This window comes from Malus sylvestris, chromosome 14, assembly GCF_916048215.2.
Source record: "Malus sylvestris chromosome 14, drMalSylv7.2, whole genome shotgun sequence".
NCBI lineage: Eukaryota > Viridiplantae > Streptophyta > Magnoliopsida > Rosales > Rosaceae > Malus > Malus sylvestris.
Window position 1 is genome coordinate 21,850,673 of NC_062273.1, and position 13,042 is coordinate 21,863,714.

At 36.8% G+C, this 13,042-nt stretch overlaps 1 protein-coding gene across 1 annotated transcript; it reads right to left on the bottom strand.

The window, feature by feature from the left end:
• Positions 1-5,051: 5,051 nt before the first annotated feature.
• On the bottom strand, positions 5,052-7,760 carry LOC126598809 ((+)-neomenthol dehydrogenase-like). Its single transcript, XM_050265176.1, has 4 exons — positions 7,579-7,760; positions 6,902-7,160; positions 6,583-6,777; positions 5,052-5,871 (listed from the first exon to the last, which is right to left on the bottom strand). The coding sequence occupies exons 1-4, from the start codon at positions 7,668-7,670 to the stop codon at positions 5,476-5,478; spliced, it is 942 nt and encodes a 313-aa protein (XP_050121133.1). The 5' UTR covers positions 7,671-7,760; the 3' UTR covers positions 5,052-5,475.
• Positions 7,761-13,042: the final 5,282 nt, after the last annotated feature.

The following is a 13,042-nucleotide window of genomic DNA, read 5'->3' on the forward strand; positions in this document are numbered from 1 at the left end:
TCGGGGTTTTAAGGAAAAAGATCTTCTCTATCATAATCATGTGCATTGTTTTGTTGTTCCTGAACTTGATTAACATCATGACTTTGGTTGGAAGCTTTCAATTTCTTAGCCTCGTTAAGCTTCATATATACCCTACACAAAACCCAGTCATCAAGCTGCAATAGAGAAAATATTACGTCAAAACTAAGTGTTGGAAGGTGAAGAAAGTTGAGGTTCCACTATAAAACCAATTGGCAATATAAGGAGTAGCCCAACTTCTTATAAGCCCATGCAAGGTCCCTCCTCCCATCATCAATGTGAGACTCATGACGTGGAGCGCGTGTGGCCGTTTGGCTTCACACATGGGACAACCTGCTCTGATACCATGAAAAAAGTTGAGGTTCCACCATAAAACCAATTGGCAATATGGGGAGTAGCCCAACATTTTAAGCCCATGCAAGGTCTCTTCTCTCATCAATGTGAGACTCATTCTCAATAGGAGGAACACAAAAATTTTCCAAGCAAAGAAGTTAAACTCAAATTTATTTTGATTGCCGTTTTTGACACTCCAAAAGGTCACCATGCACTCATTTTTCTAAGTAAAATTTCTCTTGTATTTGGAATGCATGACAAATGTAGAGTGACAATAATAGCTCTTTTACTCTTTTCAAAGAAATAGTAGTAAAAAAATCTAAATATATTAAAAAAAAAATCTAAATATATTCAAACCCTCATGTTATTTCTGTCTGCCTTCTTGGGAGGAGCTTCAACGTTAAATTCCTGCATCAGCCAGTCAGACTTCTTACCATTGGGAGACTTCCCCTCGTAGAAAACTAGTGATGTCTTAAAACCAACATTAACATTTTTTAACATCACATCTTTTTTTACCCCAGTAACTTTCCAGTATCCATTCCTTGCTACTCGATCTGGACGTGTCCCTTTTGGATACTTTTTATCCCTTGATGTGAAAAAGTACCACAGTTCTCTTCTTTCCCCATCACCCTTGTGTGTCGCTGCGCACGATCAACAAAATTGTCCAGGCTTACAAATTGTACAAAAACAATAAAATTAACTCTGAGGAAATACAACCTAATATCAAACAAGAAATCATGAGAAAAAGTTACCGTGTCTATCAAATCCAACAAGTGCAAAATCATTGATGTTAGTTAAACTTTATTTATATATTGGACTGGCCTAAATTCAAGATATTGTAACAATTCAATCAGTACAACAAGTTATTGATGCTTTAGGGGGAAATCAAACTTAAAACTTCGATGTAGGGTAAATGATGTTAGCCACTTGAGCTATAAGCTCTTGGAACCACTCTTCTCTCTCAATTTCTTCTAGGGTTTCTACTGGTGGTTAGATGAGATATTGCTTTTGCTTTATTGGTTTTTATTATTCATATTTTAATTTTTAATGTATATTTGTTTAAATACTTAAAAGAAAATTAATTTCCATGACATCTCAACCATTAAAAGTGGGCTAATCTAAAGGTCTAAAATTTGTGTCAAATCTTGTGTATAAAAAACATGGTGTCACGGATCCGCTTCATATATATATATATATATACTCTTTTTCAAGAGAGAGTCTCGCCTAAAACCTCGAACTGATCATGATAACATTATTCTCAAGCACTCTTATCAGATTCTACATACGCCAAGAAGCAAAATACACATCCAAAAACACATGCAGATAATTGCATATAATATAGGTTAATCAGGAAATCCTGACTGAATCCACACACATGCAATACGATACATTCCATCATAGAGTAGTGTAAAACAAACACAAATACATTAATATAGACTAAAAACAAAATAGTTATCAAGGATTAAAAATTTAAAACGGACCTGTTAGTGCATCAAAGCTGAATTTGTACAGTTCAACTTCGTTAATAATATTCGGAGGCAGCGGTAGATGTAGAATCTAAGAATACACAGTTTCTGAATATACCTCTTTCATTTCATTCAATGTTTATTAAATTACAATGGTGCTTCAGTATATATATAAGCAATATACTACTCTCACAATTACAGTTATGCCCTTGTCTAATCTACTAATTTACAACAGGATTATAACAAACATCTAACTAACTTGAAGACTAAATACTTGACTCTTTACACCCCCTCAAGCTGAACTTGGATGCATCCAAAGGTCCAAAAGAAAGCTTGGATTACAAGTACAAAGACCTGGATTTAGACAAAGATTTAGTATGAATATTAGCTAATTGGTCATGAGTGCACACATATTGGACTTTGAGAAGACTAGCCAACACCAACTCTCGGATATAATGATAATCAAGTTCAACATGCTTGGTTTGAGCATAAAAAACTGGATTGGAGGAAGTGAAATTGCAGAAACATTATCACACTAGATGTGAGGAACTTGAGGAAGATGAAGACCAATATCCTTGAACACTTTATAGATCCATGTTATTTCAGCTGCTGTACGAGCTAACGATCTGTACTTTGCTTCAGTGGAGGAGCGAGCAACAATTGGTTGCTTCTTAGCACTCCAGCTAATAAGATTGGATCCCAGAAATATACAATACCCACTAGCAGATCGTCAATCAAATATACAACCAGCCCAATCAGCGTCAGAGTAAGCACTGAGATGAATATCACATTTCTTGAACCACAAACCATGCCTCACTGTGCCTTAAGGAACTTGAGAATTCGTTTGGCTACTTGGAGATGTGATTCTCATGGAGCATGCATAAATTGACAGACCTAATTTACAGCAAAAGACAAATCAGGTCATGTCCAAGTTAAGTATTACAGAGCTCCTACAATTGATCGGTACTCTGTTGGATCTGTTAACAAAAGACTAGTGTGACCAAGCTTGAGTGAACCGAGAGGAGTGATACACGGTTTAGCACATTCCATATGTGTCTTTTGAAGCAAGTCGAGAAGGTACTTGCTTTGATGTAAAAAGATGCCTTCAAAAGATCTTTGAACCTCAAGACCCAAGAAATAATGCAAGGGTCCTAAATCCTTCACAGGAAAGACAGTACCTAATTTCTGAATAAATTGTTGACAAGCTAAAGGATTATGACCTGTGATAAGTATGTTATCGACATACACCAATACAATAACAAGAACATGTGCTTTGATCATAAACAAAGAAGTATCAAATTGTGACTGATGGAATCCCAAAGAATGGAGAACAACAAATAGTTTGTCAAATTAGGCCCTAGAGGCTTATTTCAAGCCATACAAGGATTTTCAAAGTTTGCAGACATGATTGGGGTAGTTGGGATCACTGAAACATGGTGGTTGTTGCATATAGATATCTTCCTAAAGATCTCCATGTAAAAAAGCATTTTTGATGTCCAATTGGTTGAGGAACCAATTGTATTGAGCCGCTAGAGATAGAAGAATTCGAATTGTGACTAGCTTTGCTACTGGACTAAATGCTTCCTTGTAGTCTAAACCAGCTTGCTGATGAAAGCCTTTGGCAACAAGCGGGCTTTATATCGATCAATAGTCCCATCTGGATGCTTCTTAACTCGAAAAACCCACTTACAATCGACAATATTCTGATGAGGTTGAAAAGGTACTAGAGACCAGGTACCTATGGACTACAAGGCATTGTACTTATCCTTCATAGCAGACTTTTAATGAGCATGTTTCGAAGCTTGGAGATAAGTGGTAGGGACAAAATCAACAGTTTCAGGCAAATGATGTTTGGTAGCTGAGTAGGCTTTGAGTTTAGATATTCCAACCTTAGACCGTGTGATCATAGGATGAATATTAGTTGTTGCAGGTAATGGAAATACTATAGGTTGAGAGACTGTAGGTGGTGTAGGGGAAATATTAACATCCAAAGTGGCAGGTTATGAAACTGAAGATGTAGGGAGAACTGACTGTGGAATTGGGGCATTAGTGGTCGCAAGTATAGTAAATTGCAGAGTAACATTGAGGTTCACTTGTGAAGGGCCATTAGAAGAACTTGGTGTAACAGTAGAGGTAGGTGATAAAGAATGAAATGTAAAATTAGTCTCATCAAATAACACATGCCTTGAGATGTAAATTCTTTGTGTAACTGGATCAAGACACCGATACCCCTTGCGTTAAAGGCTATACCCTAAAAATACACAGTGTTTACTCTTACCGTCTAACTTGGATGTAGTATAAGGCTTGAGCTAAGGAAAACATCCACAACCAAAAATTTTGAGCCAAGATTAATTTGGAGGTGTATGAAAAAGAAGTTCCCAAGGAGATTGCAATAAGCCACCAATGGGAAGCCTATTAATCAGATAAGTAGTAGTGGAAAATGCTTCAACCCAAAACACACGAGGGACTTTAGATGCAACCAAAAGTGTTCTTGTAGTTTCAAACAAGTGACAGTGCTTCCTTTCAACACATCCATTTTGCTTAGGAGTATGAGGGCAACTAAATTGTTGTAAAATGCCATGAAGTTTAAGAAAATTCTGAAATTGATGACCAGTAAACTCACCCCTTGAATCAGAGCGAACAATTTTTATTTTATTACCAAAAGTGTTCAAACTCCGTTAGTGGCTAATCTAATCTTAGGCAAAAATTTTAGGTAACGTCTTTCATGGATCGCTCTTTTATGTTGTGAAATCCTAGAGCATGATGAGAATGATGAGCAAGATTGCACTCCAAGGAATAAAGTATAATTAAACTGTTTTATATGATAATATTTTTTTTTTGGTTTAATTTTACTTATTTTACTTATTATGGTTTTTTATGAAAACATATTTTAGAAAATAAAAAACTTATTAACCATCTACAGTCCCGCTACTCTGAGTGGTTTTTTTTTTAAATCCTAATGGAAGAAGAGCAATTTTGGGATTATAAAAACTTCATCTTTTTTGTGTTCTTTCTTTATATATATATAGAGAGATATAGCACACTTATTAATAATACCTTATTGATAAGAGATTTGTAACTCAACTAGTTGTTCGAGTTTTACTTTTTCAATATCACTTATATAAAAAACGATATCCCCACAAAAAGTATAATTGAAGCAAGAAAAATAGTAGAGCAGGATTCAGACATTTACTAGTAGAGTATCAAAATTATTTCCCAACATGATACCAAAAATTCTTCAAATGCACATAGAAAAATCACTTGCATTGATAGGTAAAACCTAAACAAAATAAACAGTGGCATAACAATCACTAAGTGAAGACTTCCCAACTTAATCTCTAACCCCAATAACTAAACACGATTGGGAACAAAATGGTGCTTTTAAAAATCCCAGCTTTCCGATGACACAGAAGCACGTCGCAAGCCTTTGGACATCAAATACATTCTAGCATCCATCCTATCCGTCTACACCCTACAGTAAGTTGCTGGCTCCCTTCTTCAACATAATTCATAAGGTATTCACTCACGGCATATTGCAGTTCGGAAGATGTCGATTACATTAGAATTTTCACTGTCATTAGGACTGTAACGGATGTGAAGTCCGTAATGAAGCAATTGAACTGTTGCACAAACTTTGTTAGTCTTTAGACAGACTACCTTAGAAGCTTATCTCACGTCTTTCAGCAAAAAACTTCCCCGTTACTGCCAGGTCTGGAAGCAAGGCAAGCCAAACTGCAGTGTCAGCCCCTGCTTCAACTGAAATATTCCCAGCATAACCTGTCATAGCAGTCTTCACCCAACCTGGGCAGTAACAGTTGATATAAATTTTCTGGCCTTCTGGTCTGTCGGATAGCATCTTTGCCATCAGCCTGGTGTAAGTGTTGACTGCAAGTTTTGATACCGAGTAGTCAGTGAACGTTTTAGGCCACCCCCCGGATTCCCAAGTGCCATCTTGTACTTGTTGTAGAAAACTGGAAACTGTTTGATCAATCAGTTCCTCAGTGATTGTGTCCAAATTGCTAAATTTCTCTCTCAAACACAGATCTTCAACTTTCTGTCAAGAAAAAAAATGATTAGATCGATAGCAAAGCTGTGGAAGTGCATATGGTCGGGGAAAGATGAACAAGTTTCGTTAAGCTTCTGATATATTCTCAATAGATATATAGCATCAAATGCTATCATGCAATGGAGATTCACATCACGCTAATGATATCCCTCAGGGAGAAATCAGAGTTGATTAGGAAAACCCGACGGCAGCTGGAAATCTAGCAAGCCTCTCAGAGATGCTTCATCTAGCAGCTAGACACTTACTTTCCTGACCTGTTCCGGCACCAAATCCACCTCATATCATTCACCCATGGTTTCTCAATAGTGTTCCTCAATCCGGCAGCATAACCTGGGCGAACTATAAGGCCTCCTAGGAATTTGATGCCATTGGGACAAACATAAAGGCAGGTTCTCAAACTTCTGGTCAAATTTTGGTCAAAACGGTAACACTCGGCTAGCACTCAGATGAGCGCAAACCCTCTTCTTAACTTCTATAACCTAAATCGGTTATTTTGAAATCTATCTTTTAGAAAACACAACTTATTTCTTTTCAAGCATGCAACCAAAGATCCCACTGCCCCACGAAAAGTAGCGATCTTGCCCATCCCTGAGCACAACATTCTCCAATTTCCCTACCCGCAACATTCATGGACATACATAAAAAGGATGAATTTTTTATGAATACAAAATAAAAGATGAAAGAAACCAAGTTACTTACACTCCGCTTGCCATTTATTCTACCCAATCTTGAGCTCACATTAACAATACGAGCTCCAGCAGCTGAAGGTTTCATCAAGGGGATCATTGCTTGAATCATATTTTTGGTTCCATAATAATTTGTGGTAATAACCTGAGAGGCATACTCGACAGTATTATCAAAACCCTGATTGAAATTAACAGCTGCATTATTTATCTGCAAGATTGAAAGGGGAGCAAAATAATTGCATAAAATTAGAACCCATATGGAAAATGGCAAAGTACAGCTGGGAATGGAATGAAACAGTTTATATTCAAAGCCCAAAATCTGATCAACTCACCAGAATATCCAACCCACCATAGTTTTGTTTCAACCAGTCACAAAACTCGGTGATGGACGCCGTGTCTAACACATCGAGCTGATGACAAAACACATTGAAACCACCTTCTTGGAAGACCTTAGCCGCTTCAAGCCCCACACTGTGGTCTCTGGATGTGAGTATAACAGTCACCCCTTGTGCCGCGAGCTGCTTCGAAATCTCAAACCCAATCCCCCTGTTACCCCCAGTCACCACCGCAATGGTCTCTGCTGACCACCACCTATACAGTCACACACATGTATGCCCAAATCCACAAATCACAATTGCGTTGATCGTTTTGTTGTTCTTAATTCATGAACATGAAGAAATTGCAAAACTAACAAAGATCACAACAGCTAGAGTCTAAATTAAGATCATGCATTCCACCATGCACAAAATCACAAATGTGTTTTTTTTTTTTTTTTTTTTGGTGTTCAATTCACAAACATGAAGAAATTGCAAAACTTGCAAAAATCGTAACATCCAATGCACAAATGGCAAATCACAACTGGGTTTTTTGTTCAGTTCTGTTTTCAATTACGAACACGAAAAAATTGCAAAAAATAACAAAGATAACAACAGCTAGAGTCATCATTTTTTGCTCTATCAGAAATGGAAATGTGAGGAAAATTAAACGAGCAAAGTCAGAGCAAACCAACCTCTGGTGATCGGAATATGGAATGGTTCTGAGGAGGGAGATTTCTTGGAGTCTCTTTTCTTTTCTTTCTTTGGCTCTTTCAGATTTTTCCATGTCTGCTCTGCGCTCGGCGTCTTGAGAGAGAGAGAGATAGAGAGAGATAGAGAGTGAGAGAGCGTGTGTTTTTGGTTAGTTTAGCCTCGTTGGAACAGTTTTATCACAGCCGCCGCGGCTCTAGGAGCGACAGCGCTCCGTCATTTGCCACGTTGTTGGTTTTTGTCAAGTGTCTGGCCGTTGTTTCTTCGTCAAAACTCCCGCCTTAATTTCGGATCCTTTCTCTCCTCCTAACCATTGCTTCCCATGCAATGGACTTCCAAAACTTGCGATGTGTTGGCCCGACCCAAAGGCTTGCAACCGGATTGGGTTGCGTTGGGCTGACTTGATTTTAATACAATACAATACTTCCCTCGTACCTTTTTCCTTTAACGTAACATTATTTTATAGTTTGCAATAATAATAATAATAATAATAATAATAATTTAAAGGTATGTTTAGATAAATTCACTTAACTTAAAAATCGTTTCGCCATTCAAATGTGTTGAATAAATTGACGGTTTTGGTAACATCTAGCATCCTTATGATAAATGTTTAATATATTTTTTTATTCATATGGATGACTAAGCAGCCTAGATTAGGGGTGCGCACTTAGAACCGAAAACCGAAACCGAAACACGAACCAAATCAAACCGCACCGAACGGTTTGGTTTTGCGATTTTGAAACGGTTTTGGTTTTGAAACCGAACCGCAACATAGAAAATGGTTTGGTTTCGGTTTTGGCTTTTGAAAACTGCACCATAAATATTAATAAACATTTAATTAAATGTCCATATTAGATTTCATGTTTTAATTGGTTGCTTGTTAGAATCTATACACTTAGTATGGACTTAACCACACTAGAATATCATTATTCATCACTTTTTTTCGTTCATTAACTTGAAGGACCTTTATTATTTTATACCATCATACACACACACACATACATGCACACATACATGTACTACATGCAACATGCTAATTGTTTACATAACAAATGTCTTTTTCCTATTGTTACTGGGAAATGCTTATTAATATGTTAAATTGCAAATTATACATTTTTTCTTAAAAACCAAACCAAAACCGTTTAAAACCGCACCGAACCGAACCAAACGGTTTGGTTTCATTTCGGTTTTGGCTTCAAAACCGCATCGAACCGAACAACAAAAAATTTCGGTTTTGGTTTTGGTTTCACTCAAAACCGCACCAAACCAAACCGTGCCCACCCTTAGCCTAGACTGAATTTTTCTAAAAATAATTTTTAGATGATAATAAAGAGAATGTCATTTTCGATTTTGACGGTTATACAATGGTAAATTAAAAAGGGGAGATAATGTGGGGTGCTTAAGAGACGTTCGATTTAATTATGAAATTGGTTTAAAATTACTTTGTACAAAAATTTACAATTAAAAAGTTTATTCAGTCGATACGTTGTTATTATTTAGTCAGTATGTCATTAGTATTCGGTTAGTATCTCGTCAATGTTGGATATCTCGACAGTATTATCATATGTCATCACTACTTGCTCAATATGTCGTTAGTTTTAGCGGTTGAGTTGTTTTATGGAAGTAGCATTTTGAGATTCAAAATCCTCTTTTCTGTCAAGAGAGGGGCCACTAAGGCCATCTCTAACCGAGGGCTGGCCAGATGGCTCGTTTTAGCCCTCTGGCCCTCCAAGATTCCTCAAGATATTAATATTTTAATGAACAGTACAGGGCCATATTGGCCTCCGTCTCCAACCGAGGGCCAAAGGGCCAGAGGGCTCGTTTTAGCCCTGTCACAAAAAACCGTCTCCAACCGAGGGCCAAAAGGCCATAGGGCCAAACATAATTTATTATTTAAAAACTACAATTTAAATTCAAATCCAACTGCTAAGTGATGTCAACATGATGTCAGCTATCAGCTAGCCGTTGGTAGCTGACATCATGCTGATGTTAGCTAGCCGTTGGATTTGAATTTTTTTTTGCTATAAATAGGGTGGATATTGGGCTATAATTCACACAACTTTGAATTCAATCTATTTCCATTCAATCTATTTCAATTCAATCTCTTGCAATTCAATCTCTTTCAATTCAAGTTTGCAATGAATTCCAACTTTGGATCTTCATCCAATTCCAATTGGGGGTCCTCATCCAATTTCAAATTGGAAGCAAAATGGGCGCAAATGAGACGAGAAGATGAGGAGTCTGATGATGAAGTTCAAGTAAGGCGCAACAAACAAAACATGGCAGCAACCATGGCTGCAACCATGGTGTGTCAGCCAACTGAGGAACAACCTCAATGGGGTGGCTCTGTTGCTGGTCGCTCTTACAAACCACGAAACAGAGTGATGGCGCATGCCAATCTGATGAACAACTACTTCAACCCCAACTCGGTGTACACAGAAAAGGATTTCAGACGTCGCTTCCGGATGAGGCGTCATGTCTTCGAGCGTTTACTTCGTGATGTCCAGCAGGTCAATCCATACTTTCGACAGAAGCGGGACAGAGCAGGCCGCCCTGGTTTCTCACCTCATCAGAAGGTTACTGTTGCACTCTGAATGATGGCCTATGGCTCCTTAGCTGATTCGATGGATAAAACCCATGGTATGTTTGAGTCTACATGCCTTAATACTCTTGAAGAATTTTGTAACACAATTGTTCAGGTTTACAAAGACGAGTACCTCCGAGAGCCAAATCAAGAATATCTGAATCGGCTCTTTCACAAAGCTGAAGACCGTGGGTTTCCGGGCATGATAGGGTCATTAGACTGCATGCATTGGGATTGGAAGAACTGTCCCACTGGATGGCAAGGAGGCTTTAGCGGAAGGTCGAGAAAGCCAACTGTTGTGTTTGAGGCAATTGCCTCATATGACACATGGATCTGGCATGCTTTATTTGTAGTCCCTGGATCCCAAAATGACATTACAGTTCTTGGGCGTTCACCCCTCTTCAATAACTTGACAGAAGGTAAAGCACCTCAACTTGACTACTACATCAACGGTTGTGAATACAATATGGGGTATTACTTGGCAGATGGCATCTACCCAAAGTGGGTGACACTTGTAAGCAATTCCAAACCCTAAGAATGATGCAGAAAAGTTGTTTACCTTACACCAAGAGGCATACCGGAAAGATGTTGAGAGAGCTTTCGGTATTCTACAAGCACGGTGGAAGATTATCAGCGAACCGGCAAGAGGGTGGAGTCGAGAAAATTTGAACTCCATCATGATGTCTTGCATCATATTACACAATATGATAGTGGAGGATGAGCGAGATGGGTATATTGATGGAGAGTCCGATGACGACTAAGAAGATCCAAATAGGTCAAGAAGGGCTCTAGCAAAAATATATGATGGGCCTAATTTGCCTTTCAATCCAAGAATTGGTAGTATCTCTATAAATGAGTATATGAGGCGCTATAGAATGATACGTTCTCGTGCCACAAATAAGTACCTACAACAGGATCTTGTTGAACATCTTTGGGCCAAAATAAGCATGGAGTAGGCTTTTAAGTTTTATGTTGTTAAATGTTTTTAAAAATGTTGTTTAAGTTTCATGTTGTTAAATGTTTTTTTATGTTGTATAATTTGTATGTTGGTTAATGTTATTTAATGTTGTTTCATATTGTTTAATGTTGTTTCATGTTACTTAATTTAATTTAATGTTGTATAAATGGCCTAGGAAGTTATAGGAAAAAAAATAGAATTGAAAAAAAATATGAAACAAATTTTGTGAAATAGAAGTTATAGGAAAAAAATGGAATTTAAAAAAATATGAAACAAATTTTGTAAAATAGAAGTTATATGAAAAAAAAATATGAATCAAATTTTGTAAAATAGAAGTTATAGGAAAAAAATAGAATTTAAAAAAAAAATGAAACAAATTTTGTGAAATAGAAGTTATAGGAAAAAAATGGAATTTAAAAAAAAATATGAAACAAATTTTGTAAAATAGAAGTTATAGGAAAAAAAAAATTTAAAAAAAAATTGAAACAAATTTTGTAAAATAGAATTGAAAAAAAATATGAAACAAAATTTGATTCATATGAAAAGGAAAAAAAAGGGAAAAAAAGAAGTTTAAATTCATATATATAAAAAAAAAAGTTAATACAATGGCTACTAGCCGTTATATTAAAAAAAATTCAAACTATTAGTGTCGGTTATAACCGACACTAATAGTAATTAAAAATAAAAATTTTGCCTTTGAATAACTATTACTGTCGGTTATAACCGACAGTATTAAAAAATCATTCTTTAATGCTGTAAGTTATAACCGACAGCAATGGAAAAACAATAAAAAAAAAATAGCCAGCCCGAGGCTGGCTGGCTGGTCGAAAGCAGCCAACCCTTTGGCCCTTTGGCCCTTTGAAATTCCGTGGGGCCCTCCCAGATTCCCGAGCCCTCTGGCCTAGCCCTCGGTTGGAGACGGTTTTAGGGCTATTTTCAGCCCTCTGGCCCTCTGGACCCTTCGGTTAGAGATGGCCTAAGGTACCAGAGTGGTCACGGGCCCATCCTGATTACAGTGTAAGAAATTTATCAACAGCCCTAAGTCTACAGTTGTTGTGAAATATGAGGAAGAAGATGGATTGTCCTCATGAAGAAGTTGACTCCAACCACATTGTCGTCTTCAGATTCTAACAGTTTTGTTGTTTGTATTTGTAGTTCAATGAAACTGTGAGTTTGTATATGAGGGTTTTAAAACAAATTTTAATATTATTTCTAAGGCAACCTAATCATATATTATTCGTAGACTTCCTTTTTGCCCTCTTCTATCAAACTATGAAAACTTGAATATTTTTGTATGTTCTTTTTATTTTTTATATTTTTTAGTAGTTACCCTACTCTTTGCCTCCTATTAAGTTGTATTGTGCAATTTTTTTGATTCTCTCTATTGAATTTAATGGGTCTTTCAGTTTTGTGAAAATTACTTCAATTACTCATGTTGTAAGTTCAAAAAAAAATTCCATGCGTTTATGAAAGGCCCTCCTTCACATAAAATTCTGACTCTGTCACTGCCCTATCACCCATCCCACCATCCCTTCCTCCATCGCCTCCTCCATTCGACATTGCATTTGCAAAATCATAGTCAAGCTTACTAGCACAATAATTTCCCAACTTTTATATCCATGAGTTGTCATCGCTTCCGATCGATCCCATTTCCAAACTGCATATGAGCGACTAAGGCTGTTTGATAACACTTTTGCTTCTAGTTTTTATTTCTAATTTTTTTTTTCATTTTCTCGAAAAATGAAACTCGTTTGGTAGCTATTTTCAGTATAAACCAAAACTTCAACATTGAAAGTCAAATTTTAAAAGGGAAATTTTATTTGAACCCATATAACCTCTTTCTACACCCAACATACTCTCTACATCTATATTATTTTTAATTAAAGGTTTAATATCTTTTTAAACC